The sequence below is a fragment of the Drosophila albomicans genome, chromosome 2L, assembly GCF_009650485.2.
Source record: "Drosophila albomicans strain 15112-1751.03 chromosome 2L, ASM965048v2, whole genome shotgun sequence".
Lineage (NCBI taxonomy): Eukaryota > Metazoa > Arthropoda > Insecta > Diptera > Drosophilidae > Drosophila > Drosophila albomicans.
Window position 1 is genome coordinate 4,625,642 of NC_047628.2, and position 21,040 is coordinate 4,646,681.

Consider the following 21,040-nt stretch of genomic DNA (forward strand, 5'->3'; position numbering starts at 1 on the left):
TATGGGTGAACTGCTCCCTATAAACATTGTAGGGCTCACAGTGGGAACGTTTGTTATGAATCAGTCAGCGTCAGTTTAGTTTCGCTCATTCACTTTTCATCCGTTGGCGGTGTCGGTTGAGTCGTCGGTCCAGTCTAGTTGCGTGGTGGCCGGTTGCTGAGTTGCTGTATTTTCGATCAGGGTTTGCCTGCCTAATTAATTTGCGTGCACAGCCGGCACGAATTGTCGTAAATAAAGTGTGCGCACTTGCTTTAACACTTTTATGTGCTAAGCCCAGCAAATTGTGTCAAGTCAATAAGGCACCTTGAAGTAAAGAAGCAGCAAACGGAGTCATCTAGGAAGCGCTACAGGTTGGTGAGCAAAATACACAAACACGCATGCAACAATAAACATGCACACATAGGCAGCACATGCTTACTATATACAGATGGAACAAGAGTATTATTCGAATCCATTTGACTCTCTTTCGCGTGCAATAACAATGCCAGCAAAGTTCTGAAATGTTGTGGTCAACTGTTGTTATGGTGATGTAATATGAGATTCCACTCAAGTCCTTATAAAAACAAACGCGAAATGTTGAGAGTGTCACAGGGTGTACTGAGCTATGCTATGCGTGCGAGTCATGATATCATGAGCTCGAGTCAGACTCACCATATTCACACTCAGACCACGAGTCAGACACGCCACCCGCATATATGCAGTCACTCTCACTCTCTCGCAGTGCTGAGAGCGAAACAGTAGTGTAGAGAGAGAGAGTGTAAGGAGGCTAGAACGATGTCGAGTAGCGGTAAGCAAAACACAATTAGGTTTATTGTTGCCGCAAACACACATACAAACACATATACACTCATGTGTACACAGTTTCGAATCAATTGCCCGCCGTCAGATTGTCAAACTGTCTGTCAATGTGTCGAGTTTGTAAATAAAAGTGAAATTAACAACTGCAGCTATTATTATTTGATTAAAAATAAATTCCTACGAGGGAATTTAATTCAACTTCATTGTAAGCTTGTCTAAAACGATGCATTTAAATACACACACGTATGCATGCATGTATGTATGCACTTTTATATATATATATATTATATGCATGTGATGTAAGTATGTATTGGTTGGAAATTCAAGGTTACTACAGGTGTATCAACAAATTGGTACATTTGTAAAGTACACACAAATTTACGCTAATGGTTGGAGATTGCATTTAATGTGGGGCAATTTGTTATTGTTATTGCATGTCCATCGACTGTAATGCGTTTTGATATATTTGTTTTTGATGAAGACAAATTGAGGCGCCAGAATATTTTATCAGCAGTTTGTCAGCAGCATGTACAGTTTAGGGGCCACTAGGACGGCATCTGAGACAGTGGCTGTCCAACTAATGCTACATTTACCTTGCTTATCGGCAATGTCAACAGTGATTCAATTGACGCTATTTCCGTTCCGCCGTGTGACACAGTGGCTGAGAATACTTCCTATACCCTATAATTAAATATGTAGCTACACATAATGCTATAATAAATGTATAATTGACAATTTCGATCGAAGCTCACAATTTTGAATTCTAAGAAGTTGGACTTTAAGTTTCTATAAAGTGAATTATTATGTTGTTTTTTGGTACTGGTTTACTAAACAAGAAATCTATTGATTTTATTTTTAGTTATCACCATTTTTATTTATATAGTGAATTTTAGTTTGTTATAATTTGTAATTTGTCTACTGTACATTCGAGTACTTATGTATGATTGGTTTATCACAAGTACGTAATAATTTTAATTGAATCGTTTTTGATTTGATGATTTCATTGCGTGCTCTTAACTTATCAGAAGATCGAATTTCGATTTCAGTTAATTGCAGATAAGATATCAAGCAATATATTTAGGAATCAAAGGTTCTGTGAATTTTTAAGACACAATATCTCAATTCAATTCGACGATTGCTAAGCGGACATGGAAGAGGAAATGTGATATGGCATTATCGAAATGGTTTATCATAATTGTGTACGGATGTGCGTCCGCACAGTTAATGATCACTAGACTTTGGCTTTTTTATACCTTTATATATATTTTTTTTTATCAATTGATACCAAACTTTATTTTTAGACACATGTTTGAATGGAACAAAATGTACAAATCTTAAAAGTTATAAAAATATGCAATATCTGAAGTCTTTTAATCGAAGAGGTCAATGTGCACCAGGGTATTACGCAGTCGATATGGATTGTTCAAAAATTTAATTGGTTGTATGACGACTGACGCACGCCCACATTTTCGTATGCATACGCGAGTAGTTTTCAAACCTCTCCACGAGAGAATAAAAATACAAATATGTGTGCATATATGTATGTGTTTATATACTTCTATATATACATAGTAATGTGCTTGGGGAAACACATTGTTGTTTTGGGCAATTGGCCTTGCTTGATAAGTCTCATCTAAGCACACACACAGGTCTGGAATACTCGTATGCTTAGACATTATGATTGCTCTTGTTCTTTTCAATTTTAATGGGTGTAAGCAAACAGTAAAAATACAACTAAAACTTAAATATAGTTCAGACATGCTCAGATGTACCCGCTCTACTAGAGAGAGCAACCGAGAGGTGCTAATTAACCGCTTTACTTCATAAAGAAAACGATTTTATTAGCTGGCTCTCGCAAGTTGCCCTTGTGACAAATGTTTCCTAAAGCTAGTCAGTTTATCTTGGGGACCGAGAGGTGATGACAACTCTGTGCTAATTGCAACTAAGTTGTTTCTGATATATGCGGAATTCATCAAAAGCTCCATAGATATTCTCTTCAAAATTACATGTTTCTTGCACAGTGGGAAAAAGTCGTTTATCTAATTCTTGTTCACCGCATAGTCAGTATAGAGAAAATATAGATCATACATAATTATGAAACTAATTCTGCTTAGCCGTTCTCGTTTAATTGTTGTCACAACTAGTTTAAACTTTTAGGTAGTAATTACTTTAATCTCTGATCTTTTTACATAGTATTATACAAACTATTTTGTGAAATGGAGATCCGCCAACAAAACTTACGCAAAATTCAAGTGCGTCTAATGTTCATGACCGATAAGTGAACTTTACGATAAGTACTTGTATTATTCAATTGCCTTAATTAGTTTGCGCCTTACGATTTGTTAAAATCTAAATTATATAAGATTAAAATCTCCAGACTATTCGAACGCAATCTAGGAGACTTTCTGGATAGAGTTTATCTAACATTTGAGAATATTCGACATGTGCTTATCTATAATATAATGAATTTGCACTTAGCTCACACTATAGTTAAAGACTAACGGTTGGGTCCAAGTTCAAAATTGTTGCAATCTCATTGTCCTTGTGACCATTTCAGCTGTTATCGGAATTTTGGAATATGGTGGAATGTGATTTATTAGATTAATCAGAGCAATGCAAAATTTATTTTGGTAGTGTGGTTTTTCCTTAATGTTTATTAGCTTCCTTTGTATGGAAGTTAATATCAACGCAGGAAATATTCTAAAGATGTATTGAATGTTAATCGACGAACAGTGCTTCACAAACTGCTACCAGACATTGTAACATGCTCTGTTAAACATGGACTGCCTTAGCAGTTCATAGTGCATCTACAACTGTGGTTGTCAGCTACTTAGCTTCGTAACAGTTGCTCTGAAACCGCATCGTGCTTGTAAATCTGTCAAATGGTTGATAACTTTTAACTGGTTACCGACTTTTGCCTAATGACGTAGCTAAAATTACTATGGCTTCATATACTTGCGGATAGCGTATTGAAGTGTCCCTCTTCAGTAAAATGAAAACCGAGTGCAAGTCATATTAATCAGTGCACTTCGTTCACAAGAATAAGCAACACAGCTAACCAAAGGTGTCGTCTTTTCAGTAAATTAACACACATACATTAAAATGGACAAAGTGGACACGAGTTTTATTCCCGATCTGCCAGTCAGTGGTCCGCTTTCAGTTTACCGCAAACGTGCAAATTTTGACTGGAAGCGCTTGCGTTTGATATTCGAAAAGGAGCAAGGACTGCGCATTAAGGTAATTTTCACAGTTTTATGCAGACTGCAAATAGCTGACTAACTATAAATGTTTGTTTCTTTATAGTATAAAGTATGGCGCCGCCTAGAGAATGATCCACTCTTTGCGCATGCCTCCTGCACTCTGCCCATGGACGAACAAAAGCGTCTCGCTGCCATGCAGGTGAACAAGATGAAGCAACTGGAGCTGGTGCCCAAGGAGATTGAGAGCCTCAGCTTCTCGGCCAAGACCAAGTACTTGATGTTTATCAATGAGGCCTTGGCTAGCTACTCCGCCAGTCTCTCTGTGAAGATTGCCCTCGGCGTGGGCTTGTTTAACAATGCGATACGAGCCATGGGCACGGAGAAGCACACCAAGTACATTGAGGCAGCCTGGAATCGAGAGATCATCACCTGTCTGGCCGTAACGGAGTTGTCACACGGCAGCAACACGAAACGCATTCGTACCACAGCCACCTATGATCCAAGTACTCAGGAGTTTGTGGTCAATACACCGGACTTTGAGGCGGCCAAATGCTGGGTGGGCAATCTGGGTAAAATGGCCACTGTGGCCATGACATTTGCCAATCTCATCACAGCCGATGGCGAGAATCATGGCTTACACGGCTTCCTCATCCCCATACGTGATCCGAAGACACTGCTCTCTTATCCGGGAGTGCTCGTTGGTGACATTGGCGAGAAGTGTGGCCTGAATGGCATCGACAACGGTTTTGTGGTATTCACCAACTATCGCATACCACGTGACAATCTATTGAATCGCACTGGCAACGTCACACCCGAGGGCGTCTACGAGAGCGTCTTCGCGGAACCCGGCAAGGCTCTTGGCGCTGCTTTGGAGAGCTTCTCTGCCGGCCGCATTGGCATCATGCAGGAGTCGGCCAACACGCTCTGTTCTGCTGCTGTGATTGCTGTTCGCTATGCGGCTGTGCGCAAACAGTTTGGCCCAGAGCGTCAGGGCGAAGAGATGGCCATAATCGAGTATCAGCTGCATGTGAGTGGAAGTGAGGAGCAAAACGTAACGTAAACAGTTGCTTTATTGATTACTTTTACTATCCCAACAGCAATATCGCATCTTTCCCTGTCTGGCTGCCGCTTGTGTGCAGAAGATTGCGGTCGAGGAGCTGACCAACACTTATCTGGAGATCATTGCCCGCTCCCAGGCCGATGCCAACGGATTTGATGTGCTGGTAAGTGGAGCAGGTTCCCTCACTTGAGTTGTCTCCTTACTCATTCACTCTTTCTTATTGCAGACTCAGAATGCGGCAGAGATTCACGCCATCATCTCGGCGTCGAAGCCGCACATCACGTGGTCTGCAAGGGACGCCATCCAGGAGGCACGTGAGGCTTGTGGTGGTCATGGCTATCTGCGTGCCGCCAAGCTGGGTCAAATGCGCACCGATCACGATCCCCTGTGCACCTATGAGGGCGACAACAATGTGCTGGGCCAGCAGGCATCTAATTGGCTGCTGCGTCAGTGGAGCGCCAAGGAATTGGAGACGCCAATTGGCAGCATCAAGTTCTTGGAGCAGCGTCAACAGCTGCTCAAGCTGCAGTATGAGCAACTGGTGCAGCAGACTTCAATCGACAGTTTCGAGTGTAAGTGAATCTCCTGCCAATCCCAGCATTAAGTCAACAACTAATTGGGATTTGCTTGCAGTTGCTTTGACCTGCTACGAATGGCTTTTGTGCCATCTTATGGCTCATACGAGTGCCCATATCGAGGCGCAGTTGGCAGCTGGCGTCCATCGCTTTGAGGCGCGCAACAACTCGCAGGTGGCGGGGGCCAAGGAACTCTCCTTGGCCTATGCCGAGTACTTTGCACTCAGCCGGTTTGTGGGTCATGTGCGTCAATTGAGTGTGGCGCAACCTTATGCCCGGGTGCTACGTCTTCTATACGATGTCTATGCCATGTGGCTGCTGGAGAAGCACATGACCACCTTCTATGTGGGTGGATTTGCTGTGGGTGCGGCCTTTTCGACGGCAGTGCAGCAGCGTCTGCTGCAGAGCTGCGCCCGTCTAAAGGATGTGGCTGTGAGCGTCGCGGACGCCATTGCGCCACCTGACTTTGCCCTCAACTCGGTCATCGCACGCGCCGATGGATTGCTCTACGAGAACTTGCAGAACGAATTTATGACCAATGCTGGCGCATTCCAGAGACCGGAGTGGTGGCGTGATGTCATCATTCCACAGCCCCAGGAGAAATCTAAACTGTAATAACCAAACTGAATGAAGCAAAGAAAAGTGCCTGGGGAGATATCTGGGATCGGCACCCAACTCCCAGTAATCGTATTTATTGTTATACACTTCATATCACATCAGGTATTAACAGATTATTCGATACAGTTATCGATAGTATGTTAACTATATTGTTATGTGTATCCACCTACTATGGACTAACGTTTCTGAACATTCAATGGCAGTTTAACGATAGTATCAATTTATAGCACTGTCATATTTGAGCATTACCCTTTTGTTATCTCTAAGCAATTGAGAAAATGTTAAACATTCTATTTTTAAAATGTTCGATATTGTACTTTGTGTAGCACTGAATATTAAATCGATATTATCGATCCCTTCAACTTTACCTATTCAGATTCATTTGGAATTTGACTTTTTTTGTTCCTTAGTATGAAATCAAGACTATATTTCAAATAAAATGTATTAAACAATGTATTTAATATATGTTATCTTAAGAAAGTTACTATACAAGAAAATGTAGTGCACATAAATATACATACATAAATATATTTTATACACCTCATCAATTATATATTTGCTTTTCTTTTGTAAGCTTCCATTATTCATAGGTATATTGTGCCCAGCAACCATTTGTCTATTCACATTTCTAAAAATCTATTCCTAAAGAAGTATTAGTGTTTTCATTATGTCTAAAATTCAATAACGATGCGTGAAAAATCCTGATTCAGAATCAATCTTAAAAAAAGCAAAAAATTATGGTATTTATGTGTTTGCATTTTGAACAATAGTAATTTATTTTTATGGATGGAATATGTACATAAGACGACTACAATATACGTCTGTAGATTTAAAATTTAGTGCATTTATGTATTTACTAAAACATGCACCTTACATCTGAAAGTATTCTAGAAAGGGTTTCGCAAAAGCTTCAAGCCCGAACATTACCAGTTTGTGATTGGGTTTTTATACCCTCTACTCATAGAGTGGAATTTACAACTTTTGTCCCTGCAGAAAATGTATGCAACAGGCATAAGGAGGTATTTCCAACGCTATAAACTAAATATGGATATTTCTCTGGCAAAAATGTCGCGACACTAAAGAAGAAACATATACCAAAACATTTTTTTATCTTCAACAATGATGATTCTTATAGCTTTTGATTACCACTTTAATTAGAGCTAATAATAATTTATATAGTTTACCGTAAAACAGAAAAAGTTTCAAAAATCAATCTTAGCTACAGTGCTAATCCAGAGTTAACATAGAAGAATACCCTCAACTTATTTTTATACCCGATACCCATAGGGTAGAAGGGTATTATAACTTTGTGCCGGCAGGAAATGTATGTAACAGGTAGAAGGAGGCATCTCTGACCCCATAAATTATATATTCTTGATCAGTGTCAATAGCCGAGACGATCTAGCCATGTCTGTCTGTCCGTCTGTCCGAGACTATAAAAGATAGAGCTATAACAAATGCATTTGTTATGTTTGCACGCAGATCAAGTTTGTTTCAAATGTTTGCCACGCCCACTTTCGTCCCCGCAAATAGACAAACATCGAATAACAAGCGCCTTTTTGAAGCTAGAGCTGCTTGCATATACAATAATGACTATAGTCTTCGTGATTTCTGAAAATTTGGTTGCGATCAGATAAAAACTGTCGAAGTTATTAAAGAAATACTTTTGTATGGGTAAAAACGCCTACTTACTAAGGGGTACTAGTTGATTTGGTTGTTAATCTGGTATGTTTTGCACTCTATAGTATATACTGAGTGTAGTACCATATCATTATACCGAATATACATTTTAGTATATATTTTTGGTATATTAACTTGGTATATTTTTTAAAAATACCTCAATATTTTGCTTTTATTCAAAATGGGTAGCGGGTATCTCACATTCTTATTTTCTTACTTGTTTAAATTGTTTCAGTTTTTGTTTCATTTTCAATAGTGTCGCACGCGACAAATTTCGTCAGAGAATTATCAAAATATTCTTTTTCACCGTCGTCAGCTGAGACGATATAGTCTTGTCCGTCTGTCCGTATGAACACATACAGAGACTATAAGAGATAGAGATATAATATTTTTTAAGGCACATTTTTGCCCACTTCTGACTCCGTAAATTGAAAAAAATCGAATAATAAGCGTAATTTGAAAGCTAGAGCCGCGATCGGATAAAAATTTTATAAGCTATTTAAGAAATTATTTTGAATGGCAACGCCTACTTACTACGGGTCTTAGTTGCATTGGTTGATAATCTGGTATATTTTTTTACTGTATGGTAGATTTTGAATGTAATATATACCAAATAAAGCCGTTGGTATATTTTAGTATTTTATGGTATACTAATTTGGTATATTTTAATATTAGTATCACACTGTTTTGTTTTTATTCCAAATGGGTAGAGGGTATCTCACAGTCGAGCACACTCGACTGTAGCTTTCTTACTTGCTTTTTAAATAAATTTACCTTCCTTCTGGCCTACCGTTTAAGCTGTGTTCAGTGAGTTTATATAATTTAGATTCTTAATTTAGTTAATCAGACCAATAAATCTTAGATGTCGATTAAATAATTTAGAACTCTATCACTCTGTTATAAACTAATATAAGACTCAATCATGATAGAATGATGCAAATGTTGCTGATTAAATTGATGGGCTTAGAATGGGCTTAGAATATTCCGAATTCTCGATAGAATTGTGGCTATATTTGTTAGTGAACCGAGACGATCTTGTCAGCGGGTGACCGAAACAAAAGCTGCCTTTTGTTATAATTAGTCAACAAAGCGCTGCTAGCTAACCACAAGCTACACAAACAACAGTTTACAACCAAACAGCAACCACACAACACACTCACAAACACTCAATTTGCATATGTATGAATATTCACTATATGTACGTACATCTTATATAAATATGTCTATGTGTGGGGAGCTAACCATCATCGAAAAGTGTCTGTCACTGTCAGTAAGTTTAGTACGGGTCTGTTTTGATCTCGGACCACGTTTATAAGAGGACTTGCGTTGCCTGTTCTGGCTCAGACGTTGCCAAGTTGTCGCACAGTGAAGACGATCGGTCGAGCTAATAAAGTGAGTGAATGAGTAAATAAAGTCAGAGAGTGTAAGCCAAACAAAGAGTGCGAGAGCGAGAGCGAACGACCGAGAGTGGGGCTTAGAATCGTAAAGAGTTTGACAAACAGTCAAGCATAAATCAAAACATTCGTGAATGAGTCGTCAACAAACCAGTGTGAAAAGATGAGCAGAGATCGGTAGACGCAAGTGAAGAGAGCAAGAGAGAGCGGAAGAGAGAGAGTTCACTGCCAAGAGAACGCATCGATATCAATATTGCTATAACTTTGTTAGTTTTGCAAATTTGAGGCGCAGTTTAATTCCGTTTTTGGCCAGTTCGTGTGTATGTGGATGGAAAAGGGGCAAATGTGAATGTTGTTTATGTTTTATATGAGTTATATATTAGTGTGCTTATCGGCGGAACGTCAGACATAAGTTTTCCATTAGCATTGAACAAGTGAAAATTCATCAAAATCGTTGTAGATACACAAAACATTTTCAAAGTATTTTGGGGGATTCCGCTGCTAAACCCGTGCGAATTTTTGAATTTCGATACATACTCGAATGCTAATTTTATGGATGACGGTTTTTTATATTTTGATTCGGTAGAGAGAGTTTGGATTATTTGATATGCACAGTCTAAATCGAAAATTTATTGAATGAGTACAACCCAAACAAAGAAAGATTGTTCAAATAAAAAATTCCCCGCAATAAACGAAACTTAAACACAAAGTGAAGTGCAATAATGAAATGCTCAAAGATCTCTCAAGTACGAAATAAGTGGCAAAAAATACAAATATTATCAAAGATGAGCAGAACAAATGAGAAAACAAAATGCGCACCAAAAAGTTAAATGCTTTAAAGAACAACAAATGTATTAAACTTGTCAGCTCAGAGAGAGGCAAAAAAAAAACTAAAAAAAAGATGAATAATGATTAAAGAGCAACCAATTAGTAGAACCGGTTTAGAAATCTCTGGACAAAATATTGACAGTATCATATAGAAATCCATTAATTTACATTTCGGGGATTTCCGCTTTGAATTTGGTTAATTTCTCGGCTGCTGCGACTACACAACATTATTTTTTGCCTCAGTCCTGCTTCTGGACCGCGCCTACTACATTTGCCAATAATTTTTGCAATCTCATAATTGAGAAATCGTGTAGTTGCAATTATAATGGGTTAAATTTATGAGCGGCACTTTATCAAATAATTGTGGGTTTCATTCTAAGAGAACGTGATGGGAGGACCATCAGCAGTCTCATCTCCGCTTTGGGGGGATGATCCGCTTTTAAGTGAAAAACTTTGATGCGTTAATATATAATCTTAGGTTGAGTAAGATCTTCTTAATTGATTTGTGATGTGATGGGAATTGAGACAATAAGACAATGAGCGCTTTAGGCTAGCAATTTGCATAGTTCCGACATCACTTATTGCAGTTAGCGTTAACCTACATAAGCTCAAATCATCTAATCACTTTTTAGTATTAGGAGAAGATGAGCTTTACACAATGTTGTAATTTATACATCGTATTCAAGTCAAACTTCTACAACTTGAAACCGGATCGATTACACTTAAATTAAGACCAGTCTCGTTTTGATTCCGATTCAACTTATTTTATTTTGTTTTGTTTTTAATAAATTATTGTTTTTTTTTTTAGCAAAAACCAACCGATTTTCGAACGCAAATGCAAATTGTTTAACATGTGGAAATTTTTAATCATTTGTGTCGTAATGAGCGCTTTGAATAATGAAGGTGACGCCGCATCCAGTAAGTACAGGAAGAACCATGACTTTCAAACATTACATAAAAGCTAAACGTGTAGATTATCTTCAAGATCATCGCTATTTAAATATTGTTTAGTTCATTAACCTCAGACTATGACAAATACATTTCTAAAATACTTCTCAAAATACGCGATAATCACAAGAAAGAGCAATTTTCGAAGATTGAATAACCTTTCGAAAATTGATAAAGTCGAATTGTTTTATAAAATTTAAATTATAATTGCAGTCATTTTACTTTTTCACTTTGTTGAGTTATTAAATTTATTTCCTAGCGTAAAAAAACTGACAATTTATTCTATTCGCTAATTTACTTAGTCATTTAATACATTTCATTATTATTCACTGGACTTGAGTCTTATATAATTTTTTCAAGTTATTATTTAATTAATCTTTATTCAAAATTTAAAATTGGCAGGACCAATAATGAAACTTGTATATTTCGAATGACTTTTCAAGTAAAAGAAAAAATAAAATTTAAATGGTAAATTACATTTTTTGAATATAATAAATTGCAAAGAAATTTGTTTCAAATTAGTGTCATCATCACTCAATAACTTATTTTTAGACTTAGTTGTGTGGCAATATTAAACTCTTTATATTAATTCCAGGTCGCACTCCAGTTCGTCGTCGTCGAGGCTATGCTGGAAGCTATGCGGGCAGCAGCGCGAGCAGTGATGGAGGAGTAGGTGGTTACGTGGGTGGTTACAATGACTACGATGATTACAACAACTACGCACCACACTTTGGCATTACGGATCCCTATCTCTTCCACCAGCAGCTGACTAACCACATTCTGGCCCAGAACTATGCGAACCAACAGTGAGCATTAGGCCACACTCTGCTGGCTCGCTATTTATTATTTTCTGTGTAGTTTTAAATGGGTTAATGGTGATGCTATCTATTCTTGTAGAGCTATAACGGGTCTGGCCGCCTCTGGTAATGCTTTTGTGTCAGCGGATGCATCGATAAGCAACGATGACACGTAATTACACTGCTTTCCTCTCTGACAATTTCCTACTAACCCGTAATAGTTATTAATTCGTATTTTGTGGACTTGTTTTCTAGTCGCATCCAACAGCAAATTGCCGCCCAGCAAGCCTTCCATGACAACCTAGCCTATCAGAACAGATACCGCGGTGGCTCTAGCGGTGGCTCCAGCGGTGGTTACAGCGGTGCTTCCAGCGGTGGTTACAGTGGTGCCTCTAGCGGCTCTGGCAGCGGTGGCTCCTACAACTCACATCGCTATGCGCCTAGTTATGCCCTTGCCTCCGGCTCCATTGGATCGAATGGTCACAGACAGACCGCCTATATCAGTCCTGCCAACCCGGTAAGCTAATGTCCAACAACCCTTGCTAGATAGATTACTCACTCCGAGTTCTTCTCTTCAGGCCTCGCCCAACATTGTCAATCGCTTCGGCTCCAGCTCTAGCTCCAGCTCAAGTGGAGGTGGCGGCGGCGGTGGCGGTTACAAGGGCGTCTCCGTGAGCTCTTTCAGCAGCAGTAATGGCGATGGCACTAGTCGACGTGGAGCTCAGACCACCATCAACGATAATGGCAAGGTGACGTCTTACTCTGTGCACTCCTAAAGATGAATTTCTTCGGTGCAATTCGCGAGGAAAATCAACTCAATTTTATTTTTGGTGTTTAGCATTTTATAAAACTTTACATTTGGAAAGCAGTTAATCAAATTGCATTTGTATGTGTTGAACACAAATATATACATATTATATATATCTATATTTAAATATACACAATCTGCATGACTTTCTCATTTAATGGGTCTTCACTGTACCGGCTTTCGTTTGTGTTAGAAAGTTTCGAAAGCTTCCACTGATAAGCTCGCGAATATGCAAATTTATTTATTTTTGTTTTTTTTTTTTTTTTTTGCCCATTTTAAGCTCATGACCTTGATTTGCTGCTATGGGCATTATGTTGGGCGATCGACCAGTTTAATATACTACGAGTTTTGCAATAGATAGAGAACCGAACAAAGTTTATCAGGCGTCACAGGAAACAGTCTATGTTTAGCTAATTTATTGCATACATTAAAATCACATTTCAATTCTCAACTTGTATACGTAGAATACTCTCTTCACAGAATAACTTTAATATAGAAGGTATTATTAAAGTCATAACTTAGTACAATTTTAATAAAGTGAATTACATTAATAATATAAATATTTATTTTATATTATTTATGGAAATTTCAAGGAAAAACTTTGATTGTATTTATAAAAGTAAAACACACAGTAAAAGTAAAAAGTTACAGTCGAATGCGCTCGACTGTGAGATACCCGCTACCCATTTTGAATAAAAGCAATATATTTTGCTGTATTATTCTCGAAATATACCAAAAATACTACAAAAATACTAAAAAATATACCGAATGGCATATTTGGTATATCGATAAAGTGCCGTATTGAAAATATAGGGTCAGAGATGCCTCCTTCTACCTGTTACAGACATTTCCTGCCGGCACAAAGTTATAATACCCTTCTACCCTATGAGTAGCGGGTATAAACATGTAGTATTTAAGAACAGTTTAGTAAGTTATTATCCACTCATTTTTTAACTTCCCATTACGGACAGAGTATTCAGGTTTCGAATTACTATATAGCATAACAATTTTCATGTTCTAATCATTCAGATTCAGCTCATTAGCATTTAGCGGAAGCAATAAAACAAAAACTTTTGTTTGTAAACATCTTACATTATTTTGATTTCTTATTTACAAATTAACAAACACTGTTGCTCATTCCGGGAAGCGGTGTTCGAAATTCAAATGAAAACGAATGCGCAAAAATATTGCCAAGATTAATTGAAACAGGTTCAAGTGATTCCCAATTGTTAACCCATTAGCTGACGGCAACTGAAATTAGTTATGATGTGTTCAGAAAATGTTTCCTAATGATTTTTAAATGTTTTTTCAATTCCTTATACTATAAAACAAAAATCTACTTAATCCTAAGTATATTTGGAATGAGTATATTTCAAAATGTCTTTAAATACGAGTAGTAGATTCAAACATATAGTCGTCAAAAATATTATAAATGTAAACTTCACATAACTGGAGTTTATCTATTTTGATAAGTCCCCCAAAAGTATGTTGAGATAACATTAATAAAATGAAATAAAATAATATAGACAATGTTTAATCTCTAGCTATCTGCGAATGATTTGCATTATATGCGATTTTGAATGTGAGCATTTTCAAGTTTAGCTTACTATCAATGGCCTGTACTTGACTTTACTATTGCACTATGTATGCTCTTGAGAAATAAATGTACATATGTATGTGTGGCGCACTCGGCGTATACGTATTAAGCAGGCCGTACTGTACATGGCAACGATGTGCGAGTACTCCAAGGTTTCGACACGAAAACAATTCCCATATATATGTATTTATATATTTATGCTTATACATACACATACATTCATACGTATGTATACTATATATAGATTACTTTCATCATTAATAGAAATAAATATTGTTAAAAATTTCTGCACCAATTCCTTGTTGAATAAATAGCTGACATTATCTGCTGTGCCCAATGGCATCATTCTAGGTCAAGAAGCAATCATTTCAAGTCCGAATAGAACACTCCGCTGTTATCAATAAACGTCTGGGTTTTTAAAGCGCGTTCCAATCGATCCAATTCATTAGTTCAATTTGAAGCGCGAGTCTCGAACGGTTTTACGCAAGAAAAGTGGAAAATATTTTATAGAATATTCAAAATGAAATCAATATTGGTGTTGGCTCTATGCCTGGGTGTCGCCTGCGCAGGTAAAGAACCCTCGGAATTCCTTTAAAATCCCTAAAAATAAAAAAAACGAAAGTGCAATCCAAATGTGAAAATGTTGCCACATTATCTCAATGTTGTTTCAATCCTGCTGGCGTTCACAATACCGCGACATAATTGCATAATGCTAATTTCCCGGAATAGTACTGATAACACGTTAAGCCCTGTTTTGTTGTACTTTTCTGAATGAACTATTTACACAACGCAAATTGTGCAATGCACTTTTTATTGGACACGTGTCCGATGTAACATCAGCATAAACAAACTAAATAACAATCCCAATCAATTCGAAATTTAATATATGCATTTTTTCTCTCTCTTTCAGATTTTCACAACAGGTAAGTTAAGCAAATTGTAATTTTCTCTAGGAGTAGTCTGACGATCTTTATTCGTTTCTTATATATTTTGTCGGTGTTTGTCGAGTAGACAGAAACGTGATGATTTTCATAGTCGGTAAGTGCCGTGCGGCAATATTGAAGAGATCATTTTGTATTTGACGAAATCGAAATTTCCAATTGGCAACATGGTACAAACCCACTAAATCATTTTACAAAATTCAATTAAATTCGACGCAATAAGAAGAATATACAACTAATGTTATACAACAGTGCTTCATACGTATTCAAGATTTTGGTTTCTACCAACAAAAATGTGAGAGACAATTTAACTCTTAGTTATTTCTTAATTTCCCGTATAATTTTGTTAAATTTTCCGGTAGTAATATTTCAGAGCGCCTTCACTTATAAATTAAATAATCCCTATATTTGACAGTAATTAAACTAATTTAACTGACTTATTCACGTAAGTGAAATTTTTGATATTTTAATAATTTATGTTTTAATGGTCAAAGCTAAAAATAATTGCCCAAGGCAAAACACCAAATATCATAATTGTTGAGGGAATAAGTAAAACTTAAAAAAAATTATTATTAAAAGAAAAAATTAATAATGTTTAAAATTTCATTTAGTAATAGCACGTTTATGAATTCTACGTAAATAACTTGAATGAATATCTTAAATTTTAAAAGTGGAAGAAGATGTCCAAATATAAAAATAAGCGTGCTCGACTGTGAGATACCCGTGATACCCATTTTAATAATAGTAAAACATTGCCGTATTATTCTTAAAATATACCAAATAATAATCCGAAAAATAATGAAATACGTCGAAGACCATATTTAGCATATCGATGAAGTACTATTTCCACCCTATGTGTCGTGGGTATATAAATAGTGATCACTAATCAGACTCTGAAAGTACTAGTGCTCGCTTGTCAAAAATTATATATGAGTAAATCTCTGTCATAAATCAAAACCATTTTAAAAATAAGTGAAGCTTATTATTGAAGGTTTAGATTAGTACTATATTTAGAGCTAAGATTGATTTTACGAACTTGTTCTATTTTACAAAAAAAATGTATAAATTCGTTCAAATTTTGGTTTGCGTACTAATTTGTTTATTTTTGCATTTATCAGAACAGAAAACAAAACAGAACAAAAATTCCAAAACCATTCTTAGCGCTAATTAATGTACTAATCTATAAAAATAACCTTTTCTTATTTTTAAAATTGTTTCAGATTATGTTTTTTTTCACTGTAAAGATGGTCGCCCGAGACAAATCCGTCAGCGAATTACTCATATATAACAATTGTCAGCGACATCATTCATAGCATTTCACTGTTAGATTCTTTGCACTGTTGTATAATGGAAGTTGCATACTCTTCAAAATAAAAGTTGCGAATGTCCATTACTTAACATGTATGTATATTATGTATATCCCGTAACTCTTTAGCCACTACGCTGCCCATCAGGAGGCAATCGATACTGCCCGCCGCAACGCCTACGGCTCCAGTGGCTATGGAGCTAGTGGCTCGAGCAGCTTTGGAGCTGGCGGTACCGCTGAGCTGTCGCTTGGCGGCGGCGTTGGTGGCTCGTCGCTAGGCAACTTGGAGAGCTCCTACGATTCCGTGGGTGCCGTCGAGGGAGTGGAGAACAGCGGCAGCAGCTTGGGCGGTGGTTCTGCGTTTGGATCCAATAATGCTGCCTCATTTGGTGCCGGCTCTGGATTCGGTGCTAGCAATCAGGCTGCCTTTGGTGCCAACAACGCGGCTTCCTTTGGCTCCAACAGCGCTTTCTCCTCCAACTCTGCCTTCCAGACCAGCCACAGTGCGAACTTCAATGCAGCCAGCTCGCACAACGTGGGCAGCAACGTAGAGTTCGCTGACGCCAACAATGCCGGCACTGAGGTCAACTTCGGAGGGGCCAATACCAACACTGTCAATTCGGAGTCGCTGCTCGCCAGCAATGTGCAGGCGCCGGTGGCCCTCACTTTGCCCTCGTCCAGCGGCAACAATGTGGAGTACTTGCACCACGAGCGCGTTGTCTCCAGTGCACCCCAACAGATTGTGTACACCGTGCCCGGTGGCTCGCAGCAGTACGTGCAACATGTGGAGCGCGTTGTCGAGCAGAAGCAGCCCTCGGTGCAGTACGTTCAAGTGGCACAGCCTTCCGGCACCTCTGAGAGTTACTATCAGCGCAAGGTCACAACCACCTCATCGACTCCCCAGATCGTCCAGCAGCCCTCGGCCAGGTACACCTATGGCTCCAACACTGGCTCCAGCTTTGGATCCAATGCTGCCTCCACCTTTGGCTCCAATGCTGCCTCCACTTTTGGCACCAACTCTGCCTTCAAGGTCAACCAGGGCTTCGGCACCAACTTTGGCAGCAACTTCGGTCAGCGCTCAGGTGCTCAGACCCAGTGGACTTCGGGTCAAAATACTGGTGTCAACTTTGGCAGCGGCAGCTCCCAGCTGCATCAGTTGATCAACCAGGCTCAACTGACAGCCAGGCAACAGGCTGCTAGTGGCAGTTCCCATAGCAGTGGAGCCGGTCTGGCCAGCGCCAACCAGCTGCAGGTTGGTGGCTCCAACGGCTTCAACTCCAACTATGGCTTCAACTCGGGCAGCTCCCTGAACTCCGCCAGCTCTTTGAACTCCGCCAGCTCCTTGAACTCCGCCAGCTCTCTGAATGCTGCTAGCGGTCTTAATGCGGGCGCCAGCGGTTCTCTTTTGAGCGGTTCTTTGCTCAGCGGCTCCTTGCTGGGTGGTGCCTCCCTCAACAGCCAGAATAACTTGGGTCTCAATGCGGGACAGCAACTGTCCGGCTCCGGCAACTTTGGCGGCGCCGGCGGTGCCGGCAGCGGCTACCAGACCAAGCAGTGGGAGAAGCAATCCAAGTGGTCTTCCCAGTCTGAGGTAGATTCGTGAATTCTAAGCCTATTCCATATTTAATTTGTTCTTTGGAATCTTTATAGTTTGACTCCGATGGCCATGTGAAGAACTACAAGGATCTAGCCACTGGCGAGAGCGAGAACTACAACGTCAACGGCAAGCAGTTTGGATACAACGCAGCCACCGCGTCCGTCGATGACAACGGTAGGACGAGCACCTACAGTGTGCACTCGTAAGGTGCAACCTGCCAACAGCCAACATTGCCCCCTGCCACAACTTTCACAGTAGTATCTAGTTTCAAACCCTCCGCATTGTAGACGGTTCAACAAAAAGCCAAACAATAAAATGAGTATCGAAGACATTCTTCCCTGTTGACTTCTAATTTTAAATATGACTTGTCCAGAAAGTACGTCTGCAAATACATAGAAGAATTATCAGGAATACACCAAAAAAATTGAAATTTAAAATAGGGGTTTGGCAGGATTATTTTCCTTAGCTTTCAGAGTGGATTACTGCAACAAGAATGTGGTGATGAAATGAGTTTTGTGTATGGCGATCAAAAATCACTGCACATTTCTGATCAGTTACGGGATAGACACGAATGATAAAAACACAGTAGTATAAAAACTTGGAGGTTATTCAAGAAATAATTTGATATATTTTGTTGATAATTTAGTATATTTTGTTCTCTATACGAGACGGTGCCACTTAAACAAGTGCTGTGAAAAAATTATATAATTCATATAAAATTATAATTATAAGTGTTTAAGCGCTTAGCACCAAAGAAAATCATAACCGTATAAGCATGGAATTTTCTATCCATTTTTAACGACTTTAAGGAAAAAATAGAATTTTACATTTCTAATAATTGATTTTATTAATTATTGAATGGTTCGTACTATATTTTACAAGAAATCAAATCAACCAAAATTGATTTGGCTACATTCGGTTGAAATTTCAACAAATGCTGTAGTTGACATTCTGCATTATGCAGATCATATATTGAAAGCAGAACTAGCACAAATAAGAGGAATATTTGAACTATAGATGAAGTATTTGAATCGTGGCTTTCCATCGTGGTATTACCCATTGTTCGATCTGATAATGTTGGTTAAGGAGAATAATAGTCCCTCGCAGTCTTCAAGATAGTCGTATCGGCTTATGACTTGTTCGCTTTTTGGTTTGTTAATTAAGGTTGTCGATGAAGACGTCTTTAATTCAGACTTATATTTCTCACTCTAGGAATGTCTTAGGAATGTTCTGCACTCTCCGAAAGTCACTTCATTTGTGAAGTCTAGAGGAACATATACAATGAATACATAAGATTACATATATGTACAAAATACATATATATATGTACAAATGTAGCTCTGTTCCTAAGGGAGCGGATAATTTCCTTCTACTGGGAATATTCGGGTTATTCGCTTCAATAACGATAATACCTTAAGTGTATAAATATAAAGATTTTTTAGTTGTGATAAGTTCTTATGAGTTTGTAATAATTTTATTTATATTACACATAGAATAAGTTTCGATAAATATTTTCAGTCGGTAACGCTTTCCAATTCACTAACTCAAATCTTGAACGGCGGATTATAATTTTTGCCGAATTGAAATGTATGTAACAGGCAGATGAAGCTACAATTTATATACCCAGTATACATAGGGTGGATGGTGGAACCTTGTGTCCTGAACAAATGTGCGTAAATACTCTTGATCAGTGTTAACATGCATTACCGTCTGTCTGTCTTTTCGTCCTTCCGTCTGTATGAACATACATACATATGTATTTTATATATTTATTTAATTACATGTTAATTATTATATAAAATAATATAATAACTAAAAGAAGGGAGTGCTAGTTACTAAGGCCATCGACTACATACATATGTAGATTTCACAGACTGTAAGAGATATAGAGATATGGTCTTCGGTTTCAAATTAAATGCAAGTGTTAATCGAGATTTTAATTTTGACAGAAGAAAATTTTCCAATGAAACAATTGGTTTAATAAACTGTAAACAGAAGTAGAAACAGATGAAAATGCAATTGAGCATTGGCTAACGAGAATATCACTATATAAGCTCGTTAAATAATACAACTTAAATAATAAAACGAAAACTGTGTTATTTATATACTCAAATACAATAGAATATTTATTATTATTTAGCCTTCTATCTGGGTGGGTATCCCAGATGATTCATAGAAAATCCACCTTCCACCTTGTAGGCTTACAAAAACAGCAAATTATAGGACATTACAAATGAAATCTTAAGAACTATATAGTTAATCAGAATTTTTATTTTTTTGTTGTCAATGATTCAAGTTGTAGCAAAAATTCAAGTTGACGATTTGCCAATAATACTTTATATATTATAAGCACAACTAATATAAGTAAGAGAAATATTTGAATTCTGCCTTGACAAGTGGTAGAACCCATTGTTGAAAGTAGTATTTATTTCCCAGTCAAAAAAGTTTTTTCGCTGGCGGTGCTCGCTGCCCAGTTTGTTGTCCAATTGAATTTCTGGATACTGGAAAAGGCGAAGACTGTGGTACCACGTGGTATTTGGGATACTCTTATCGGCTTATCGTTAGTCTGTATTTTCGGATTGAAACTTGTGTTGTTGACTCTTCGAAGGGCACTTTGTTTGTGAGGTCTTGAAATTAGACAGCTTTATACAACAGCTTTAAATTTATGCCCTCAGTAAATAAGAATTTATATATGTACGCATATGTTTGTAGTAGAGGTGGAGAACTATCGACAGTCTGCCCCATCGATAGTGCTTGATAGTTTCCATAAACTATCGACTATCGACGATAGCAAGGAAAATCTATCGTCGATTGTTGTCGATAGTGCAGTAAAAGAAAATAATTTAATTAGTTATTAAAATAATCCATATTTGTTTAAAGTATGAGAGTATGA

At 37.9% G+C, this 21,040-nt stretch overlaps 3 protein-coding genes across 5 annotated transcripts; all 3 read left to right on the forward strand.

The window, feature by feature from the left end:
* The first annotated feature begins 87 nt into the window (after positions 1 to 87).
* On the forward strand, positions 88 to 6,613 carry LOC117565928 (peroxisomal acyl-coenzyme A oxidase 3). The gene is made up of 6 exons (XM_034245302.2): positions 88 to 350; positions 3,878 to 4,035; positions 4,102 to 5,025; positions 5,096 to 5,221; positions 5,285 to 5,630; positions 5,692 to 6,613. Exons 2-6 carry the CDS (start codon positions 3,901 to 3,903, stop codon positions 6,246 to 6,248), a joined length of 2,088 nt encoding a protein of 695 aa, XP_034101193.1. The 5' UTR covers positions 88 to 350; positions 3,878 to 3,900; the 3' UTR covers positions 6,249 to 6,613.
* Positions 6,614 to 10,967: 4,354 nt separating this feature from the next.
* On the forward strand, positions 10,968 to 12,864 carry LOC117563598 (RNA-binding protein FUS). Of its 2 annotated transcripts, XM_034241987.2 has the most exons (5): positions 10,968 to 11,071; positions 11,697 to 11,907; positions 11,999 to 12,070; positions 12,154 to 12,415; positions 12,477 to 12,864. In XM_034241987.2, the coding sequence occupies exons 1-5, from the start codon at positions 11,005 to 11,007 to the stop codon at positions 12,672 to 12,674; spliced, it is 810 nt and encodes a 269-aa protein (XP_034097878.1). In that variant the 5' UTR covers positions 10,968 to 11,004; the 3' UTR covers positions 12,675 to 12,864. The 2 variants fall into 2 exon arrangements, with proteins under 2 accessions (XP_034097878.1, XP_034097877.1); XM_034241986.2 differs by lacking the exon at positions 11,999 to 12,070.
* A 1,876-nt stretch (positions 12,865 to 14,740) lies between these two features.
* On the forward strand, positions 14,741 to 18,478 carry LOC117563595 (uncharacterized). 2 transcript variants are annotated; one of them, XM_034241982.2, is made up of 5 exons: positions 14,741 to 14,872; positions 15,214 to 15,226; positions 15,315 to 15,341; positions 16,680 to 18,141; positions 18,201 to 18,478. In XM_034241982.2, exons 1-5 carry the CDS (start codon positions 14,824 to 14,826, stop codon positions 18,351 to 18,353), a joined length of 1,704 nt encoding a protein of 567 aa, XP_034097873.1. In that variant the 5' UTR covers positions 14,741 to 14,823; the 3' UTR covers positions 18,354 to 18,478. The 2 variants fall into 2 exon arrangements, with proteins under 2 accessions (XP_034097873.1, XP_034097874.1); XM_034241983.2 differs by lacking the exon at positions 15,315 to 15,341.
* The last annotated feature ends 2,562 nt before the right edge of the window (positions 18,479 to 21,040 follow it).

Coding starts and splice junctions, on each gene's coding strand:
- LOC117563595 (XM_034241982.2), top strand. CDS start 14,824: ATGAAATCAATATTGGTGTTGGCTCTATGCCTGGGTGTCGCCTGCGCA. Junction 15,342..16,679: donor CGTGATGATTTTCATAGTCG/GTAAGTGCCGTG, acceptor GTAACTCTTTAG/CCACTACGCTGCCCATCAGG. Junction 18,142..18,200: donor AGTGGTCTTCCCAGTCTGAG/GTAGATTCGTGA, acceptor GAATCTTTATAG/TTTGACTCCGATGGCCATGT.
- LOC117565928 (XM_034245302.2), top strand. CDS start 3,901: ATGGACAAAGTGGACACGAGTTTTATTCCCGATCTGCCAGTCAGTGGT. Junction 4,036..4,101: donor AGCAAGGACTGCGCATTAAG/GTAATTTTCACA, acceptor GTTTCTTTATAG/TATAAAGTATGGCGCCGCCT. Junction 5,222..5,284: donor CCAACGGATTTGATGTGCTG/GTAAGTGGAGCA, acceptor TTCTTATTGCAG/ACTCAGAATGCGGCAGAGAT.
- LOC117563598 (XM_034241987.2), top strand. CDS start 11,005: ATGTGGAAATTTTTAATCATTTGTGTCGTAATGAGCGCTTTGAATAAT. Junction 11,908..11,998: donor CAGAACTATGCGAACCAACA/GTGAGCATTAGG, acceptor CTATTCTTGTAG/AGCTATAACGGGTCTGGCCG. Junction 12,416..12,476: donor ATATCAGTCCTGCCAACCCG/GTAAGCTAATGT, acceptor TCTTCTCTTCAG/GCCTCGCCCAACATTGTCAA.